The following is a 21,064-nucleotide window of genomic DNA, read 5'->3' as shown; positions in this document are numbered from 1 at the left end:
GCGGAGGAATCATGAATTCCCATCCTTTCCTTTTACACACATAATACAGGCATTGGAGCTCAGATTGTAGCTTTTTGGGATTTAAGATTACCATATTCTTCAGACTTTCAAATTTTTTAAATGCTGCTAAAGTTTTATCTTACTATTTAACAAATATGTTTTTTAAACCAATTTCCCATAGTTATGTTATTAAATGATTTTTACCTTGCAGTGGCAACAGGTGATGCATTTGATTGTACTTTTTTTTTTTTTGGTGGAATTTGTATTAAAATGACATCTGAAGTCTTGATTAATTACTTCAAGAACATTAAATGTTTTAAAACATGCAAACCTATGAGAGCAGAGAGCTGTTAGCAGCAGTATAAAGTGTTAGACCCTAGTGCTTATTTGTTTGTAACAGCATTTATTCTGCTGTAGCCTCAGAGTGAATATTTAGATCTTAATAAATTTGTCATTTTCCTACACAGTGACAATTTTACAGTCCCTTGTGTTTTCTGTATCGGTGTATCTGCAGGGCTCCCAGTTTGTGGGGCTTATTTTTAGGCAAATTTATAGCTCATGTATTAGGAAGAAGTTACCTGGTGTTCAAAAAACCCATGTGAAATACATAGGACAGGGGTGACATGACATCAGAGATGGGCAGTGAGCACGGAAGGCGCTGCTGCTTGCCAAAGACCTGTCCCTTGGAGACGGGCGCTCGGTGAGAGCAGAGGGTCCCAGCGGTTTATCAGCAGCTCTGCAGACAGCTCTAACACTATGACTTGCGCTTCGTGTTGCATTCAGTGCGTTCGGTCAGACCCTTCTGCCCTTCCCATGTGGAGATCCGGCGACGGGCTTTGCTGCCGTCATCGTGTAGGTCAGAGTCAAGTGGTGTCTCTCCCTTTCCCGTTCTCCTGACTTCAGCAGCACTGCAGGCTTCTGCACTTTGGCACCAAACAACTACAGGGACGTAGGAGATTTTCCAAACCCAAATAGTCTTTATTGACTTCAACGCACTTGTAACAGGCACAGAGAAACGGTGCGGTGGAGCACCCTTCGGTGCTGGGTCTGGCTAAACGGTCGTTGTGTGGTTTGGGGGGAGCTCCCCTCGGCTCAGCCCCATGGTCCATGCGCCAGGACAGAGCAAGCCCTGGAGCCGTCCCCGCGGTGCCGCTCCCCAGAGGCAGCGCTGGGGCACGTGGCTCTTCCTGGATCCACGGGCCTTGGCACTGGAGGAGCGTTGGACACCTTTGTGCTGGGCAAACAGCCCCTTCCCCTCCTCCCGTGCATCACCCTAGGTGCTGCGGCGCTTGGCAGCTACATGTGCCAACTGGCTGTTCTGTGTCTGGTTTGCTTCGGTCATTAGCAACTTCTTAACTGAAAACTTTTAGGTATCGGAGTAACACCAAGCAGGTAGACTGATGGGCTGAGAGTGAAGAGAAGCACGCAGTCACTACTTAGGTGCTTGCTTTGGTGGAGGGTTACTGGATTTCAATCTAAAACTTAACATCAGGTGTTTCTCCCCCGCTGCTCCACTCTGGCGAGACCCCACCTACAGCACTGCATCCAGCGTAAGAAGGACATGGACCTGCTGGAGCGAGTCCAGAGGAGGGACACAAAGATGATCGAGGGCTGGAGCACCTCTCCTGTGAGGGCAGGCTGAGAGCTGGGGTTGTTCAGCCTGGAGAAGGGAAGGCTCCAGGGAGACCTTAGAGCATCTTCCAGTACCTAAAGGGGCCGACAAGAGAGCTGGAGAGGGGCTTTTTACAAGGATGTGTAGGGATAGGACAAGGGGAATGGCTTGAACTGAAAGAGGGCAGATTTAGATTAGATATAAGGAAGAAACTGAGGGCGGTGAGGCGCTGGCCCAGGTTGCCCAGGGCGGCTGTGGGTGCCCCATCCCTGGGGGTGCTCAGGGCCAGGCTGGACGGGGTTGGAGCAACCTGGTCTGGTGGAAGGTGTCCCTGCCCAGGGCAGGGGGCTGGGACTAGGTGATCTTTAAGGTCCCTTCCAACCCAAACCTATGATTCTATGAATTCATGTCAGTATGAACTGCAGCATCATTAGGATGATGCACAGGGAATTAATAAGCTTTCTGGAGGTCACAGAGAATAAAAAAAAGCTTTCTTAAGAAAAGCTTTCTTAAGCTTTCTTAAGAAAAATTATGGAAGTGTGGGGGGGGGTTCTTTAATTTTGGTATCAACTTGTACAATTTTGATGTAGTTTGAGTGATGTAATTGAAATTGCCTCCTCCCCTGAACTGTTACAGAACATCTTTGCACAGCAGTGTTGATGTTGACACCAACCATTTCTGGAGCTGCAAATAGCAATTTACTGTGTCCTGTGTTTGAAATACAGTGGATCGGGACCAAGTCCCCAACAATACGTGAGAAGGTAAAGCCCCTACTCCAGGTTAATTTAAAGTAAAAGCAAAGCACGTTTGAGACAAGGTACAACATAAAAGGAAAAAATCAAAAGCACAAGCTAAACTAAGCAGTGCCCTGTGCCTACCTTGGCTAGGAAAACGGAAAATTTGGGTTACAAAGCCAACGAGTTGCCAAGATCAGCCACGGAGCTGGGGGCCCTGAGCCGAGCACAGCGGTGCCCATGGAGGGAACTCTTCCCATGGAGGAATCCTGTGCCCTCCTCACAGCCGCAGCGGGTGTAAGAGGCTGCCCTGGAAGAAAACCCCATCCCTAGCAGGTGCCAGGGTGGAAGGCTGTGTGTAGCGCTAGAAAGCAAGGTGAACAGGGAAAAATGGTGGGTTTTTGTATTTAATCAGTTTCGAATCATTTTCAGTTTGATTTTGGTTTAAAAAGAACACCCGGTTGGCACTTGAAGAGCTGCTGCTTCAAGTCATTATCTGGATTTGACCACTTAGCCTTTGCCCAAACCACAGTAAGAAATTTCAGCATCTTAGGCTGAATCTCTGTGTCTGCGTCGGCAAATAACTCAGCACAAAAGCAGTGGGCTGCGGAATGGAGCGGGTGGTGCAGCTGGGGGTTACTCCAGAAGGATTCCGTCTGGCCCTGGTGGAACATCCCCACCTGTAATTCGTGGCTGGCTGAGGATTTTTTTTTATTTATTTTTGTTCTGGATTGCAACCCACCTTCTGCTGGACCTCTGAGCTGCCTCTGGTGAGTCACAGCCTGCTGCGGCCGGTGGGGCTGCCCTCGTACACCAGCGCGTGGTCCATGAGCGCTTCTTCAGCCTCGTAGCTGCTGTTCTCTAACTCGGTGGCCACAGGGCACAGCTCCTGGTTGCACCACCTGAACAGAGAACACCAACAGTTTGTCTGAGCCCCGTGACACAGACAGTGCCGGTTTCCACTTAAGCCTGCCCAGTTTGGCTCCCTCATCACTGCTAGCATGGAGATTCCCCGTGGCAGGGAAAAGCCAGGATGCTGACACAACCAGCCCAGAAAGCTGTTTGTCTCTGTCCGTGATGGTGGAAAGTTTGGGTCTCACCATGGCAGAGGTCAGGTCACATGGAGGGGCAGAGCAAAGGCTGCTGCATTGCACAAGAAATCCCCCAGAGCGGTTAGGGCTAGAGGAGGTTTTTGCTTACCTTCGAGCAGCAGAGATGTCTGTGGAGGAAGCGTCAGGCCGAGCTGCATGTTCAATTAAAAGAGCTCCTGTGGAAGAGTGGGAGACATCAGTATCCCCGGGCTCCAGCCAAAACAGCAAGGGCTTGTAAAAAAGAGGGTGGTGGCTACTTTCCAGCAGCATGTGCCAGGCTGGGCTGCCTCGGTTTGACAGATGGTGGGGACCAAGCTTTCTTCAAAACTCCACCCTTTACCCAGAAGGTGTGAAACCAGGCCATTGCAGGACTGGTTCCTAGCCCTTTCCTGGGCTGAAATCCATCATTTCTGTCTTTCCCCCTACCTGCGTAGGTCCTTGCTAGGGTGTATGAGAAGTCTCTGGCTGCTAGCTCCATGGTCGCTGCGCCCTTTGAGCCAGCTGCTCGTGTGAACTGCACAAGACTGCTGATGGCGTCCCGCATTTGCTTGACGGCAGGTTCCAGTTTCATAGTGCTCGAAGCCAGCTCCAGTTTTTTCTGCAAAGAAAACAATCGCAGGAAAAATTACAGCATATTTACCTTCCGCAAGGAAACAGGACTGGTGAAAGCCTGAGCACACCCAGCAGCTGAAATCAAGGTGGCTGTAACTTGCACTGCCATAGGTGGGGCAGTCAGGGCACCCTGTGGCCTCAGGAAAGGGGACGGTGCCAAAAGCAAACTCCCAGCCTTGCCCTGAAGGTGAAAACCACCTGTGAGCCAGAGCCACCGCGTTGCTGTTCCCGTGCTGGCTTTCCAGATGTATGTGGGGACCAGATCCCATTCCCAGTTCTCTCTAATTACATACCTGTATCGGGTTCTAATTCTCCCATTTTTATATTTTTACTTCCACAAAGCTGTTACAGCTGTGTCCAGGCAGGAAAATTCAGATTTAAAGGAGCTTTTCTCTGCAAGTCATGTCAGTGGGAAGGGCCCCAGGACCAGAGCGGCCCGTTTCTAATGGACATCAGGCATTTAACTGTGCCTAAAAGCACCACCTAAAAGCTCCCCCGAGTTGAGCTAAGCTGCTGCTTCCCCAGTGTCCCAACTGCCTTGTGACAGCACAAGCGATACCCTGCTGAGAGAGTCCAAAACAGTTGCTCTTTTGACACGGCACTCCCATGGCTGCCTGGATGCACCTGGCAGAGGCTAGCCTCTAATCTCTGCTTCCCCCTTACCAGGGATCGCACGAGCGCGTGCCTCCTGCATGGAGCTGCCAGGCTGGGCTGACAGCTTGGTCCCCCCTGAAGTCCCGCACGTGGAGAAGCAGCCAGCTCTCACCCACGCAGCCGTCGCCAGCCTCCAGACCCTGCACCCTGCCACAGCACTTGCAGCTGGGCTCTGCTGCAGCCAAGTAAGCCACGACCACCGGCCGGCTGCCCCAGGCGCTGCCTGTGCTGCCTGTGCTGCCTGTGCTGCCTGTGCTGCCTGTGCTGCCTGTGCTGCCTGCGCTGCCTGCGCTGGGGGCTGGCCCTGCCTGTGTCGGTGGGCTCAGCCCAGGAGCCTCGTGTGCCCCGGTAACTGCTCCACAACGTTCAGACCTGTCTCTCTGCAGTAGAACTCAAGGATTACCTCGGACAGAATTGCGAAAAAGAACCGTTATGTATTTAAGTAGCAGAGCAGGTGGTAGGAGGTGCTTTTTGTTAATTAGTCTCATTTGCAAGCTATTTATCAAGCTAAAGCCTACAAGTATCTGCTGCGCAGAACTGATTTTTTTTAATGTTTTTGAGGCTTTCTGGCTTAAGCGATCATGCAGTTCCTCTTGCCGGTACGTGAAAATCCAGCTTTTTGCACAGCAGGACTCTGGACCGCACAAGCTGAACCCAGTTTTGTCTTCTGCAGCACGTCTGTGCATGACACCTTCTGCCTCACCATTGCCCTGTATTTTCTGACTATTAATACAAGAAAAACACAATCCTCAATGGATGCTATTCTGTGCTCTAGGCAAAGTGGTACATAAATACTCACAGCATGTGCTGTACAAATACAAAAACACCATCATTAAAGCGGTTAGGTCTAGTGCCAAGATAAAGTCCAAAGAACCCTCCGAGCCCACAGAATGCTAATAAGATGTTTTAGAAGTAGCTCAGAGCTTGTTGCTAACATGAATCAAAGACCCCAAAGGCATAAACTTATTCCCAGCAGCTTGGGTGGAAGCCAGCAGCACACAGGGCAAGCACAGAGACGACGTATGCTTTTCTATCAGCACCCTCACACTAATGATTGAGGTACGAACAGCGACATCCTACGCTGCCTTGCTTTTTAAGGTTTAAAGACCTGGGCAGTACAGACCAGGAATATAAAATCGTCATTTTAACCTTAGGGGGCAAAAAAGACGTTGTATTCTCTCTGCTCTCCAATAATTTACACCTTTATTTTTGTCCCCCAGATTACACTCATTCTTTTCCTAACCAAAAGCACTGAATCTTCTGAAAGATCAAGCTGGGTTTTTCCACATCCTCCCCTGCATTTGAAAACGAGAGGCTGGAGAGCTGCTTGAGGGAGGCTGGAGGCAGAAGCAGCTCCTTTTTTCCTCTCCTGCATGTTGATCTGCTACAGTTCCCGTAGGGTGTAACTGAGGGGAGGCATGCACACACGGCATCGCTGTGCCTGTTGTACAGTTCTTTTCTGACTGAAATCAGAGAGCAAAAGAGCTTCAGAGCTCCAATATTTCTGATTTCTTCATTTTTGACTGAGGAATTCTAAGATGCCGTGCTGTCACTAGCAGAGCAAGATTGTCAGAATGGTATTTTACTTAAAAGATTAATCATGAGTATTTAAAAATACAGCAACAGGAAGAACATTCAAAACAGGCCTAGAAGCACAAGTCTCATGTTAATGCTTCAAGAAAATACATAGCCTCACTTTAATAACCTACATTTATTTTCTGCTGTGTTATAATTGTGGTTATGGTTTGAAAAGGACCTGAAAAGACTATCACATGTCCTAGATTATGTCTGATTTGCAGCTAGAGTTTCAGCCCTACGCAGTCATTCTTGATGCATAAGATGGTTGATTCTGAGCTCTGCAAGATGCTCGCAGGCCTGGCATTCAGAAACACAACTGTACTGTAACGTGACCAAATTTAATCTAAAGTGAATAAAATGCAATGATCAAATAATTCCCCGGTGCTATTTTAGAGTCACTTTTCAGAGTGTAATTGAATTCTAAAGTACACCCAACGCTCTGGCTCAAAATTCCAGCTAATAAATTTTTAGTATAACATGAAGTGACTGCCCCCGTGCAGCATCCACCTGAAACTCCCACCGCAGCTGGACAGTCTCTCACACTTGCCCTTTTCACCATGTGTTCTCCTGTGACTTTGCAGACTCATTACCTCTGGACCAGGTGGTTTGTAATACACTTGCCTGTGTATCAAGAACCCTAAACCATCAGCTTCTCGTAATCACATTATGCAAGGATGAGGAAGTTCTCTGTGTTTCCCTCTTTCTGGGGATAATTACATTGGGTTCCTGGTCCTAGATCACACCGTCAGCAGTAAGTATCCCACCATCAGCAGAGGCAAGTGACACAGGATAAAAGCAAAAATAGGTGGCAGTGGGGCCGGGGGGGAAGTATCTGAGATACGACCTTCAGAGAACAAGGTGCTACGCTGTACTAAGTCCTAATGCTGCTTTCTCTGAAGCAGGCTGTCATTGGGCACAAATCCTGCAAACTGAGAACCTGGATGGACAAACATAAAATAAATTGTACTCATTTTGTGTGCATCAATAAAAAGAAAACCCCTTTATGAAGGGCTAAATGATTTCCTCAATAGATGTGAATGGGAATGATGTTTCAAAATGAGCAAGACTCCCAGACACCGAAAGAATTTGGACACCTGGAGCTCAAAAAGAGGTTGTTTATCACCTGTGAGTGAAACCCTGATTCTGGTGTAGAAACACTGCACATACCTGCCTGATGCTGAAGAGGCACTCTGCAGACATACCTCCCAGCCTGCCTTTCCAATGTCTGGCTGCTGGAGGCATAAGGGAAAAGCCTTCTGGCACATCCAGGTTACATTTGCCAAGTATGAGCTGTTATACCCAGAATCTGTGCATCAATCCTGCTCTCCCAGCTCCAGCTGCTCCGCGTGCAAATGGAGGCAGCTTCAGTGTGACGTGAGCAGCAAATGCAACGGCACTTACTGGAATCTGGAGACCTTTAAAGTCAGTGCTCGCTTGTTCACCCTCCAGTCTCATATACAGCATGATTTGCTGGAGTGCAAGAGCAATGATGAGCTTGTTAATTAATAAATCTCAACACTTGGCGTTACTGCTGGGCAGGTACCTGCTCTGAATCATGTTGCTGTGTTCTTTAATGCTTCTCTGATGATCCAGTTGTTAAAAAGCTGGAGGGGCCCTCTCAGCTACACTGGTGAGGTGCTCCAAGGACTGTGGTATAGCACCTCGGTGGGGTATTTGTTTAGATTAGCAAAGTGTAAGGCTGGGGAGGCCGCCTTCTTACCAAATTATTTTTAGAGCCTGCCACCAGCTCCTTTCCTTCTCCACTCCACTGCCTTCGGTGTCAGACTAAGCTGCTTTTGATCAACAGCTGGACCAGTTGACTTTTTAACTAGCAGGTGTGCTTAGTGCTGTTTATGAGCAGGTTTGGCCTTCTTGTTTGGTAGTCAAATTGTTTGAGGTATTTTTCCTTTATCAGAAGTTGTCTGAGAGGATGGCAAGGAGACACTCACCTCTGGAGGTCAGAGAGGTGCTCTGTAGAGAATGCAGCTGAGTTGTGGGTTTGAAATTTAACAGAAGATGCCCACGGCAGCCACTGGTGAGAATTACTCAGGTTCTATCCAGCTGTCAATGCTGCAGGGAGCACAGTGACCCAGACCTTTCCCTTCCCCAGGGGTCTGGATGAGAAAGTGAAGGCTATGCATGGTCAAATCCAGCACGCCAGATGCCCAGGATTCCCTCGCTGTGTCGGGGCTAAGGTAATGTGGATTGCTCTGTCTGGATTGATAATGCCATCCCTGACCGACACACTGATTATGCCTTTCAGACTAGTTCCTGTCTCCCTTTATGGGACCTATCAAACCAGCTGATGCTCGTTTACCTTCATGAAATTCTGAGCTGCTTTGATCTCTCCTTGACTGCCTGTCACCTGCGCACCTTCAAAAGAGCAGCCTGTAAGTAAAGCCAGGGGACAGCAAATCTAAAGAGGCAGCAAAGGAACTTCTTTGGCTCTTTCCATCTTTTCAGTGGGAATAAAAATAGAAAGTCATAACGCAGTCGGTAACCCTAGTGAAGGTTTAATATTCAGCAGTCTTGTGGTGTTTTTCCAGTTAAGAAACAAACCCACAAAATTATTTTGGATTCAGGAAGGTGACTCTTTCACGTTAAAAATATACTTGTATCGGTACTCGTCATGAGGAACTCTGACAATGCAAAACTCTTCACTGCTGAGATGAAAGCATCTGCGTTTTTTGCAGCACACAAGGATCCCAAAATGAGCACTGCCTGCGTTCTGCTTTTGTAAGTGCTATTTAAAGAGAGAATTGTAAGACACCTTCTGAATACCTGTCTAAAGCTTTCAGTTTGCTCATATTCCCTGCTGATCTCAACTAGGAGCATAAACACCAAATGAGACTTCGCCAAAGTGGGCACATCAGGCTGACCAGTGCTTTTGATGTGGGCTTACCTGTACTGCGGAGAGGAACACAGCCATCACCTGTCCTTGACTCTTGGTGAGGGATCGCAGGACATCAAGTGACAGGATATTTGTTGTTCCCTCCCATATGGACAGTACCTGGGGGGTAGAAGAGACTGTGGAAGAACATGAAAGAGCCTTTTGGGGAGACTGCAATGAAGAAAGGGAAATGTGAGGAAACAAAGGCATGGGGCAGCGCTAAGGGATATCAAGGAAATCTCCAGAGATGTCTTACCTCACCACAAGCGGAAAGGAGCAGTGGTGATGAGAGCTAGGAGCTCCAGCTCCATTGCTGAGCTAGGAAACAACCCCAGCACCAGGAACAAATCACATCTCCTCCCTGGTGATGGCTGAGCTCAGCTGGAAGGCAACTAGGAAAGAGCTGCCACACCTGGAGTGAGTCTGGGGAGGACTGCGCATGTCTTTAGCAGGCAACCATGCAACACTGTGCAGGGGACTAGGTGACACACAGGAGCTGCTGCTTCCTTACCAGAGTATCACGGACTATGACTGGCAAGCCTGTATCCTCCATGTAACCTTGTCCTCCAAAACTCTCCATTGCCTCAACAACAACAGCAGAAGCCTGCAAAATGCAGAGAGCTGACATGATCCACGTTGCACAAGGGGAAAAAGTGGGGAGAAACCTCTAACATCACACAGCAGTTCCTGCTGGGGTGGGACTGACTGGGACCCACTGATTTGCTGAGGTAGGTTGCTCATATGCAGGAGGAGCAGCCCAGGGAATGAAGACTGAGTAGCACTGAGAGGGGGCCTGCAGGAGCAGTCAGACTGTGGGAGAAGGTCCAGGGACAGTCTGTCTCTGCACAGTCCTCTCTAGGCAAGGATAAACCTGTGGTTTGCTTGGTACACAGGAGTACATGGCTCTAGTTCAGGAGTCTTTACCTTCTACTTGCCTATGGTGTGTAAGCTTCTGGGTACTTAAGCTAAGGGCAAACAGAAGAGGGACAGACCCCTGAAGTTAAAGCTAACGCTAAGCTATTAACACCTCCTCTTCTATTTATTCATAACTAGGGGAAAGATACTCCCCATGGCTCAGCACCCCACCTTAGTCTTGGGGCAGCCTCAGCAGCGTTCCTCTGGGGCATGTGGAGTACTTCACAGACAGCGCTGGCTCCGTCTGTTCGGATCAGACAGCTGATCTGTGGCCTTGAGAGCAAAGGGACAAGTCTCCTACCCACAGCTCCAGCTGCAGTGCAGAGCAATAATTGCCACAGGTCCTGCAGCCAGAGGTCACTGCTGGTATCCCCTGCTTGCTGCCCTTCACGCTGGCCGTGTTAGCCACTTCTCTTTCCAGCTCTGTGGTTGCTAATGTGCCACACAGCCCCACTCCTGGCTAATCAAACTGGTTGTTCCATACCTGCTTCCCTGTGTACAGTTTGGCAACTGGTATCAGCAGTCTCAAGAGAAGCTGGTCTTGCTCACTCGCCATGTTGGTTTCTACAAGACCAAGCAGACGAACAATCTCCATAAACAGCAAAAATGCCCCTCGTGTCTGCACCTGCAAGCAGAGAAGTGGGGAGTTTCACTGGCAAGGATCCATGACTCAGGCTGATGCACGCCTGATCTGCTGAGGTGCCACGAGAATATCTCGAAGGGATATGCAATAATGGGATGTCAGTAAAATGCCACCTCTGCCCGTACAGACCCACAGCTTCATAGAAAAAGACCACAGACCAGCCACAGCACACAGCATGAACTATGGGCGCTGCAATCTAGCATAAGGAAAGGGGCAATACTATTTCATCAGCCCTACTCGGAGCCTTGTCAAAGCTCCCATCAGGCACTCAGGTCACAAATCCACATCCTTCCCAAGGGTAAGGGATGTGAGACCGCACATCTGGTCAGCCTCCAAGCACCAGGATCTGCAAGGTCTTTGCTTTTCTTGCTGAGCAACTTCCCTGGCAAGTTGTGATTTGGGAAGCATCAGGATGTGGAGCTCTGTAGCCCCTGTGCATAATGATGCGCTGTGGGACTACATAGCATCTGGCCTTTCTTTCAGAGGTGGAGTTCTGGCCACAGGCTAAGAGATGCTGGAGCTTTATGTTTTACAGATGTTGACCACTTTCCCTCTCTCCCACTTTGCAGGAGGATTTTTAAATACTGTTTTTAAAATTTGCACGAACCTACTGCAGACTGAGGGCAAGCATTGGTGTTACACCACCTAAGAAAAGAAGCAGTGCCTGGACAGATGAAAGGAGAACTGTGTGCCTTCTTTGTGCAGTTTTAGTAGGGATGGGAAGCCACCTGTGTCCTGTGGATTTAATGAGCTGCTACAGCTTGCAGTGGTGGCAAAGCTGTGAGACATTCTGCAGCGAGCGAATGCCCACACACAAAATTCCTCCCAGAGCCAGAGTGCCAATTCATGCTGCTCTCTCTTCCTATTGCCTTAAATGACATTCACACCTAGAGGCTGTACTCAACTCGGTGTCTTATGGTGATGAGCACTGTGCAGGTACACAGTGAAGACAAACTTCTCAGAAACTGAAGTACATGGTGACTACTCAGGAATTCTTCAAGCCTGCTGGGAACAGCTCATCTGGTGTACGAGCTACCAGGAAAGCTGGATGAGTCTGTATCAGTCCTGGACAAGAGTCTGTTAACTGCAGTTTAGGAGACCATGGTGTCATACTCAGACTCTGCTAATGACCAACTTGCCGAGGTCATGGCAAATCATAGTAGGTGCATGCATGAACTTTGGCACTCCTCTCAGGATAGCTCCCCAGTAATTGTTGTTTAGGACAACCTGAAGTCCAGCAGAGAAGCTAGGTCTATCATCAGATCAAATCACACTAGAATATGGCAATTTCCCTGCTGCGTACATCTCACTGTAGCAGAAACAGCCTTTACATCTGACAGCTGCACACAGAAACAAGCTGGCTGTGCTCATTAGCAGCTGAGGATCTCTGCCCTCTTTCCTTGCCCACAGGCTCAGCTCAGCTCCTGAAAGCCTCACCTCCATCCGAGCTATCGTCTGCATGTGTAGGGGATGGTCCTTGAGGCACTTCCCAAAGGCAACCCGTCTGCATGCATACTCCCTGCTCAGACTGATCATCCTAGAGAGAATACAGTCAGGGAAAGCAGTTAGACCAGCAACCTTCCACTTCTGAGCTTTTCCTTCCAGCCACCCGCATTGGAAGAACCCTGCCTAGCTGTACCACGCCAGCCTCGGTCACCCACCCACAGGCCAACCTCCTCCAGCACTGCTGGCTTCCAGACCTGTGCCTGCAAAGGCATCAGATGTCAATCGGCTGCAATGCTGAGCATTGCAAAGTCCCCTTGTCCTGACAAGCTGCTTGTTCAGCTCTGGGCAGGGGGGTCCATGCTGCCTTTACCTTCTCATGGAAGCTACTGCACAAATGACATTGTGGATCCGAGTTATGTTCAGCATGTTGGAGATGGAGGCCACTCCACGACCCTCTGCAGAGATCTGAAAGCATCAAGGAACAAAGGCTGATGTGAGCCTTTCACACAGCCTTGGAAGTGAACACATATCAAAGTGAAAACTGTGTCAACAGATACATAGATATAGGCTGTCCACCCTGCCTCTGTCCTCAGGCACCACAGAGATCTGCTTGCTTTAACATATGGCTGTCTCGTTTCAGCCAAGCCTGTGGCGTGACCAGGGAGGTGGCTTTGGAGACCGTGTCAGTACTATCAGCTCTGGCCCTTGCTGCTTGTTCCTACCTGCATGCTACATCGAACTGTCCCTCAGCTGGGTCAATGCAACTGGATTAGGGAAATGACCAGCCTAAAATGACTTTTTAATTTTTTCTTCCCTCTCAACTTTTCCTGAGCTCTTCTCAGCTCTGTCCCACACACAGCCCTGTTGCTGAAGCGTTCTGCAAAGTGAACAGCCAGCCACAGAGGTAGAAGAGGGGAACTTTTTCAGTTGGTATCACTGCCAAAACCCCCAGGAGTGGTCTGCCATGCCAAGCCAGCCCAGTCCCAACAGGAAGGTGAAACCTTACGTACTAGCTCTGCTTTAGCTCCATCTAGCCATAGCTCTGCTGTTGCCATCTGCCGTGTGCCCAACTTGTCTTTCAGCCTTTGCACTTGGATGCTGTTTAGCTTCCCCTCCTCATCTCGAACCTTCAGGAAGAACAGGGACAGGCCACTGGAACCCCGAGGCCACTGAAAGGCATGCAAAGAGGATTTCATTACAATGAAACAAGGAAGAAAAAGAATGCCCCTGCTCCTTCACCTGGTTCCGCTATCAAACAGCACTGGTTTACCTTTCCTTCAGCATCCGCTACCCTGGCCAGGGTTAATGTCACATCCGAATCGGCAGCCGATGTAAACCATTTAAAGCCATAGAGACGGTATGTACCGTCAGGCTGCTTTCTGGCCACTGTCTCTGTGCCATTAGCTGAAAGAAAGAAAGAAGATCATCTTGCCTTTACAGGAACTTCTGTATTAATCAATGCTGAATTTCGGGTTAAGCAGCAGCTCTTTGAAGTCACCTCTTGCTATCAAGATGGAGTATGGGTTAGCTGCTAATCTCTTTCATTGACCCTGGATAAGAAATGCAGCCAGAGTTAAGCACTAGAAAGGAAATATGCTTTTTTAACTGTGAGCCTTTCCAGCAGTTGCTCCAGAATTACACCTGGTACTGGCAGTGCTTTGTAAGCAGAATGCACCACGGTGTATAACCAAATGCCTCCATTTCTTTAGGAGCTACCACAGCCAAGAAAAACAAAGGGTGCTACGGAACTGGGAGTCCTGCAGTGATGCACATCTTTCACTCCACGGCTGACCCTTTCACTTCTTCCACCAGGAAACCAGCTGCAGCTTCATTAGATGCAGGTGACTCCCCTTCCACATTTCTGTCTCCTCAGCAGAGTTCTGAGGTTTCCTGGCCCATCATGCTATTAGTAACATTGGCCAAGGAATAAAAGTCGAAGGCCAAGAATGCTTACGCAGTCCCAGCTGGCATGGGTCTAACTGTCTTGCTCAAGGTTTAGATTATAGAGCTAGACATCAATGTGGCAGTGTGTTATCTGTGCGAGGAACACACGCTGCAGCTGCCTGTGTGTACTGCATGCATCAGTGGACAGAAGTTGGGCCTTTTGTTGGTTAAGCAGAGCTATGCAGAGGATTTGGATGACTCCTGCTGAAGTTTCCTAAACCAGCTACCTGGTTTTGTAAGTTCCCCATACCACTCATTTTCTCAGCTCTCGCTAACACATCTAACTGCTGCTGCAGTTGCTTCCCACCTCAGAACACGTACCAACATCAGAGCCTCCCCTGCGCTCAGTCATCCACTGGCCAGAGGTCCAGAACTTCTTGGGGTCACGGGATGTCAGGTGGTCAAAAGCACTTTTCAGAGATACAGGAAAACCTAGCGACTGTTTTGGGGGAGGGGGAAAAAAACGAAGATGATCATAACACAGTAGATGAAATCAAGACAGTTGCCTTAACTCACACTGGTGTGTCCTAGGCTCTGAACAGACAGTCTGCAAGCAGGGGAGCGGGGCACCGAGTGTCCTACACTGCCAAGCATCTGCATGTACTGCTGAGAGTCTGTGAAACTGTCTGGCTCCTGTATGGCTGCTGGAGCACTGTGCAGACAGAAGGTGCGGACTTGTGTTGCAAAGATGAGTGCTGAGCATCCCCTACCCGCCTCGGATTTCTGCACTGCCAGACATCTGGACAGAGAGCTTTCAAAACAGCACGTGTGCCAGGGTATCTGCATATGTTCATATACGCTGGATGTCACCAGCACCCAAAGTGCTGCAGGAAAAAGGTAACAACCTTGTACTTTTTTTCTTTTTATTGAATTTAAATGCCCAGAGCTAGCTACTTAAGAGCTAGCTTTTCTCTGCATCCTGCATAGCCACTGACAGAGGTACAAAGGGTGTCACTAGGATGCAGAGCCAAACCTTCAGACTGGAAAAGTCTTGCTTGCTTGGTTAATTTACATCAGGAATCGATCTGACCCAATACATGTAACTCCATTCCACACATGAAACATGAAAACAAACCATCCTGTAGTAAAAACATATGGGATGCCTTTCCAACTACCTGCAGTGCCACAGGTTTAATGTGCAGCAGAGGCCTTGTTGTCCACAGTGTTGTAAATAAACATAAAAGCTAGCCTGGACACAAAGGCTTTGTAACTGTAAAGGAGAAAGGCAGTGGGTGACAGAGCTGAGTCACAGAGCAAGGGCGGGCCATGCCCAGAGCCAGATGGCAGATCAGCTCTCCTCCATCCTGGGCCAGTGCTCCAGTCTCTAGCCAGCCCTGCCAGGCCATGGGCTGTGCGCTCAGAGACCAGCTAAGCTCATACCTCAATGACTTTGGCTGCCCCATCAGTCATGGCCAGTGGACAGCTGAAACCTCCAGAGAAGCTTGAAAACAAGTACAGTTTGACAGCCTGATGCAAACGACTGGGAAGGAAAGAGAGTGAAAACAGCAGGTTATGCAGCAGTTAACAACAGGAGGATAAAACATCTTGAGTAGGGAGAGGAACAAAATACAGCCAAAACAGGTGAGAATCAGACCACTTATTTCTGAGAGGGCAAAAACTGTTTCAGCCAGGAAGAGAGAAGAGGAGCAGCAGTTTCTCCATCCCAGAGGGACTGCCAGGGCAAGGCTGGATGAAAGGCATTGCTTGCCATCTGGTGCACATTAAGAGCAGTTTTTTTAAAAAAAGAAATGTGAGTCTATCTCCAGAGGCTGGAATACAATGAAACCACAAGTAAATCCCAGATCTTTAGCTGTGTTACCACTAATGCTTGTAAAGCTGGAGCAGCGCAGGGAACTCCCAGGTCCCGGAATTAGGAAGGTGACATCAAAGAATATTATGATCAACTGTAGGCCATTAGTTACAGCTTATCATTGCCGCTGTGGAACATTGCAGTGGACAGACACTGCTGTTCAGTACAGCGGTAGGTGTGCTTTTGTCCGTGCATCATCTGTTACCCATTATACAACAAGAAGTTCAGTCCTACAAGATGCTGAATATAGCTTGCTAAGAACAACCAGGAAAGCACCAAGTCATTCCCAGGCTCCCCCAGTTACCTCCAGCTGGAGTATCTTCTCTCATAGGCCTCAGCAATCAGCCCCTCTTCTGCCGCAATCTCTTTCATCCTCCTCCAGGCTGAGCAGGTGACAATTTGATCCACACGCTGCCCCCAGGCATCATACTGCCGAAACACTGGGGGGTTCAACTCGCATTCCCATCCTAGAGGTTTGATCTTGGTTAGCAGACGGTTTCCAAACCTCTCCAGGTCCTGATTCACCTCCTCCAGTACCTGTGAGGCAACAACAAGAGCCCTTCAGCATGTCCCTGGAAGGCAAGAAGCCTCAGCCAGTCCTAACTGGAAAGGCAGAGGACTAACCATATTGTCCTGCGGCGCTAGTGGTCTCTTGCCACTTGGCCCTTCCATGCGTTCAGTAATGCAGCACGACAGCTTGTCTCTTAGCCTCTGCTGGCACAGCTGTGCTCAGCTGTCACTTTTTTTTTTTTTGCCCCAAAATAATTTTTTCAAGTTACTTTTGGCAGCATCTCTGGATTTTAAAAAAGACAGAAGAGCTTTTGTATCAGCACTGAGAATGCCACAGATGTACATGAGCAGGGGGGTTGGACGAGACGATCTCCAGAGGTCCTTCCAACCTCAGCCACTCTGTGATTTACTGTTGGAGAAGAATGCCAGGGGAACAGCTGCCAAAAATGGAAAGCTTCCACTAGGCTCAGCAGTTACTTAACTACCAGATTAGAAAAGGAGGGACAGAGCCGTCACTTGAGCTTCAGCCTGGCACGCAGGGTGTCTAGATTAAAATTTCTACCATGCATCCAGCCTCCTGAATGGCCCTGAATAAGGATTCATGTGCCCGTGTTTCAGCCAGGCTTAGCTGACTTGGACGGAGTATTCTGTCCGTAGTTAGTGGAGCGAAACTGGCACCCGCAGAGGAGTGATTCACTCCAACCCTCTCAGATACCTATTTCAAGGTGACAGGAATTGCCTTCTGCAAGTGCTGTTCGCTGTCTGTGGCCAAAGCCTGGTGAACTTGCCTAGGCTTAAATAACCTGACTTATGAATGATTAAATTAGGCAGACCCCAACCTCTAGCACTGCTGGATGCTCATCAGCTTCAATACATACAAGACTATACTGGGGGTCAAAGAAGCACCTGGTCTAGATTTGCTTTCATCAGGGAAGTATTTTTTTGCTGTTCTCTACCCCTCAAGAGATGCTCATTTCCTCCTCAATATAACAATCGTGGAGGTGAACCCTGTAGTTGCTCTACCCAAAACGGTGCAATTACAGAACATTAATTTGCTGTTGATGAAATACAAACACTGCTTCTTCCTCTCCCTGCCTCCCGCTGTATTGACTTTTCATTCAACTACATCCCGTATGATTGATTCTTTCATCACTCTGCCATTCAGTGTGTGTAATGAGGATCCAGCACACACTGCCCATTTCCTACTCTGGAAGTCTCCATCCTCAGACCAGCTAGTTTTCCTTCAGGTGGATGGTGAAACAGTGTTAAAAATCACAAAACAAGCCAAAACCATGCACGAGAACCCTGTCAACCGGTACAGCTCGTGCCGTACTCCTGTTTGCTCTTGGTGGAGCTCAGCTGGGATGGGTGTATGCCTCCAATGCTTATCATATCTTGATAACAATTTGGAGGTTGTTTTAGAGGCATAACCTAAGATCCAGGGTTCATGGACTTTGCTGATCCCTGAAGCACAAGAAACTTTGAACTGTTTACCAGGTGTTTTTTGTGGGCAGAAGAATATGAGTCTACCAAATGGGTCTCACTCTGCAGTGAACTCAGACTGCAACAATCACTTCACCTCATCCACATTCTCTAAAAAAACCCAAACAACCCAACTTCCTAGCTGTGAGCTCATGCCCTGACCACACGTAACCTTAAAAAAATCACCATGTTGCCCAAGTGAATGTGTTTATTTTCAAGGTAAAAGAACAAAATCTGAGCTCCTATGAAGAACAAAATCTGAGCTCCTATGTTTGTGACCGCTGAACATAACACACAACAGCCTGGGCGCTCCAAAAAATGTACACCAGGATACAGAGAGGGCATCTGTAAACCATTAGGGTCAGGGCTGAAGCTGCTACCCAGCAGCATCTGCTGGGTGGTCTCATTCACCCTAATTCATCCTTTGATGTCCCAGGGCACATTAACTGTGCAAACATGATCCTTTATATTAAAGGACATATTTTTAGGGAGATAAAAAAACAATCAACAGATGCCTTTTCACAATGATGCCCGGAAAAAGCTGGTGCTTTCTTCTGTGTTCTCCAGAAATCACTTCCAACAAAGAAAGAAATCTTTTGCTTCATTCCAGGAAAATTTCTGTGTTCACCACTGAACACAGATGAATAGTACAACAGGAATCACCCTCCAGCGTGATGCCTGCTTCAGTGGGACACACAAAGCTTCATCTGTTGCTGCTCTCCTGGAGAGGAAGGTGTTCAGCTAGCTCTTAGGCTGCGAACAAGTGGGTGCTGCATCAAGCAGACAGCACAGACCGGGCTCTGCCTTTCAGCAGTGAGGCAACACTGCCCCGCTGGGACCAAGCACAGAAATGTACGGGAGATGCTGCTGATTCTCTGCTAAATTTTGCAGCCACTTTTGTCTTTTGGGGAAAGGAGTGGAAAGCAACTCTCAGCCTTGGTGAAATACAGCACTGTTCCTTTTTATTCTTTGGGAGACCTGAATCATGCTTCTTTCAAAGGTGAAGATTAGGAGCAAGATCTTCATGGTTGCCCAAAGACATCCCCCTTTCCCTGTTTTCTTTTTTGGCAAGAAGGCCACAGCGGTCCTTAGGGAGGCCTCATTCCTGTCTTTTGTGATGCCTGTGACAAAAGCAAACTCCCAACACTGTCACCAAACTCTTACTATCCTGTGTCTGTAAGGCCTCACAGACCTGAAGAGCAAGCAGAGGGAGGAAGGGTGTCACTGAAAGCCAGGTTTTGCCTCTCTACTCACCTGGTAGCTTTACAGGTCATTATATTGCTTCTGCTGGAATAAATCACAGAGAGGTCACACTCTGCTGCATGAGACCTGGTCTGTGAGAAGTGGAAAAGAGCTGTGGTCCTTGGGGTGACAGCAGAGAACAGCCAGTGAGATGAGCTGTCTCTTTCCAGCGGTTCCTGTAGCACTGGACCTCACAGAACAAGAGACCCACAGCTCAGGGTCTTACCCCACCTCTCTGCACCCATGCAAACTTGTAGAGAGCCTTCCCTGCCTGAAAATCAACCCAGAAAAGTCAACGACCTGTGCTGAGAACAAGCAAACCCTCACGGGCCTTTGCATCCTCTTCAGCGCTCAGCTGAGAACAGCCCCATACCTTCCTTCGGAAAGGAATTTCCTTAAAAGCCCCTCTCTTGAAGAGAGAAGTGGAAGCGCACCGCAGAGTTTGGAAGCACCTTACTTTTTTTCCTTTCTCTGAAATTTCTTTCTCTGGATGACCAGACAGCAAATGCCTGCACTGACAATCCCAAAACAACACTCCTGTTGCAAGACCCAAACTGGTCACAGGACTCCACTAAGCCACTTTCTGTTTATGCCCTGGCAGTATTTTTCACCCCTGCATTGATTCAAAGATAAACAGCGTCAAAAAGTGCTGATAAAACCCTCCCAGTTAAACACTCCAACCCCACAAAAGGGCTCAGAAAAGCTCAGTTCACAGTCTTAAACAGCACCCCAGCCAGAATTGTACTGTGCACACACAGAAACATAAACATGCATGTCAGACCTTGGGAGGAAGGTGTGTTTTCAAGTAACTCCGAAGCAAAGCGTCTTCCAAATACTGGTTCCCAGTCTCAGGCTGCTCTTGGAAGAGGGTCTCCATGTCCCTTTTTGCAAGGGGCATTTCCAGATCTTCTAAGACTTGTTTCTCTTGAGCATCCACCTGTTGCCCCTGCCCCACGGTTGTGTTGATTCCTTTACAACTCGGCAGTTGGCACTTCTCCCAGACACCAGGCAGAAAGTGAGGCGGCTGCCACAGCTTGCAGGCAGCACTGGATGTCCACCAAGGCAGGCGACAGGTAAACATGATCCTGCAAAGCCCTTGAGCGTGTCACGCCAACGGTGCTCACCTCCAGGCCCTTGCTCAACTGATGGCTGCACCAGTCCTGCTCTGTTTTAATGTTGTGAAGTTATTCTCAAAAATCAGTTATGTCTTCTCTCCTCCCTCGGGGAGGAGCTTTCCAGCAGCTGTTGTCAACTGAAGTAGGGAAAAGGTCTTTGGAAAGAGATTGGAAAATGGCCTGGAAAAACACAAGTACTCAGAGAGCGCTGTGTCCTCCCCGGCCAGCTGGGCAAACTATTACAACCAACCGGACTGGGAAAACCAGGGGGGTGCTTCATTACAACCATTTCCAGAGCTGGGGAAACCAGGGGGGTGCTCCCACCCGCACCCTATCCCGTGGGATGATAACAGGGCAGAGATGAGAAGGAAAAAACAAGTTCCCTCATCTGAAGGATAACAAAATGCCTGGAAACGGGAAGAAATGGTCTAGGCAGGTTATTCTGTACACTAAGTTTACTGAGGAGTCAGAGAATCCATCCTCCTTGCCTAGGTTGTGACACTGGCTCCAAAATCATGTTTCTTGTGAAGTCCCTGATGCTTTTAATGTGTTGGGACGGTATTAAGGCTCCCACTTTCCCTAGGGAAGTACTAGAACACTCGGAGGAGAATGTGTCTTCAAGGCTTTGAGCAATGTAACACCTGCACCTAATTTGGGCTGGTATGTTACTAATAAAAACAGTATTTCACTTTAAAACGATTTTAAACAAGTATGACACCACCCACGCCGCCACGGCCTTGCCGTTCTTTCTTCCCCGGGGTCACCTATCCGTGAGGTGCAGCACGA

The 21,064-nt window shown here is 48.6% G+C and overlaps 2 protein-coding genes across 7 annotated transcripts in view; one reads left to right on the top strand and one right to left on the bottom strand.

Moving 5' to 3' along the window:
* Positions 1-239: 239 nt before the first annotated feature.
* On the bottom strand, positions 240-20,911 carry LOC119144408 (acyl-CoA dehydrogenase family member 11-like). 5 transcript variants are annotated; one of them, XM_037380054.1, is made up of 15 exons: positions 19,945-20,911; positions 16,234-16,466; positions 15,500-15,599; positions 14,441-14,558; positions 13,446-13,579; positions 13,186-13,344; positions 12,546-12,640; positions 12,167-12,266; positions 10,571-10,711; positions 9,683-9,775; positions 9,184-9,291; positions 3,864-4,035; positions 3,547-3,613; positions 3,089-3,248; positions 240-1,405 (listed from the first exon to the last, which is right to left on the bottom strand). In XM_037380054.1, the coding sequence occupies exons 1-14, from the start codon at positions 20,242-20,244 to the stop codon at positions 3,122-3,124; spliced, it is 1,947 nt and encodes a 648-aa protein (XP_037235951.1). In that variant the 5' UTR covers positions 20,245-20,911; the 3' UTR covers positions 240-1,405; positions 3,089-3,121. The 5 variants fall into 5 exon arrangements, with proteins under 5 accessions (XP_037235951.1, XP_037235880.1, XP_037236030.1 ...); XM_037379983.1 differs by lacking the exon at positions 240-1,405 and adding an exon at positions 2,144-2,710; XM_037380133.1 differs by lacking the exon at positions 240-1,405 and adding an exon at positions 2,144-2,675.
* The window catches only part of HORMAD2 (HORMA domain containing 2), a 41,460-nt gene continuing 24,442 nt past the window's right edge, over positions 4,047-21,064 (top strand). The window contains exons 1-4 of one of the 2 annotated variants that reach the window (XM_037380358.1): positions 4,047-7,032; positions 8,545-8,671; positions 13,885-14,016; positions 14,651-14,956. The gene's annotated coding sequence lies outside the window, so the exon portion shown is untranslated. Of the gene's footprint in view, positions 7,033-8,544; positions 8,672-9,817; positions 9,900-13,884; positions 14,017-14,650; positions 14,957-21,064 lie in introns of those variants that run through there. The other variant, XM_037380444.1, reaches the window with a different exon arrangement.

This window comes from Falco rusticolus, chromosome 1, assembly GCF_015220075.1.
Source record: "Falco rusticolus isolate bFalRus1 chromosome 1, bFalRus1.pri, whole genome shotgun sequence".
NCBI lineage: Eukaryota > Metazoa > Chordata > Aves > Falconiformes > Falconidae > Falco > Falco rusticolus.
Note: the sequence above shows the minus strand (reverse complement) of the source record. Positions and strands in the feature narration are given on the sequence as shown.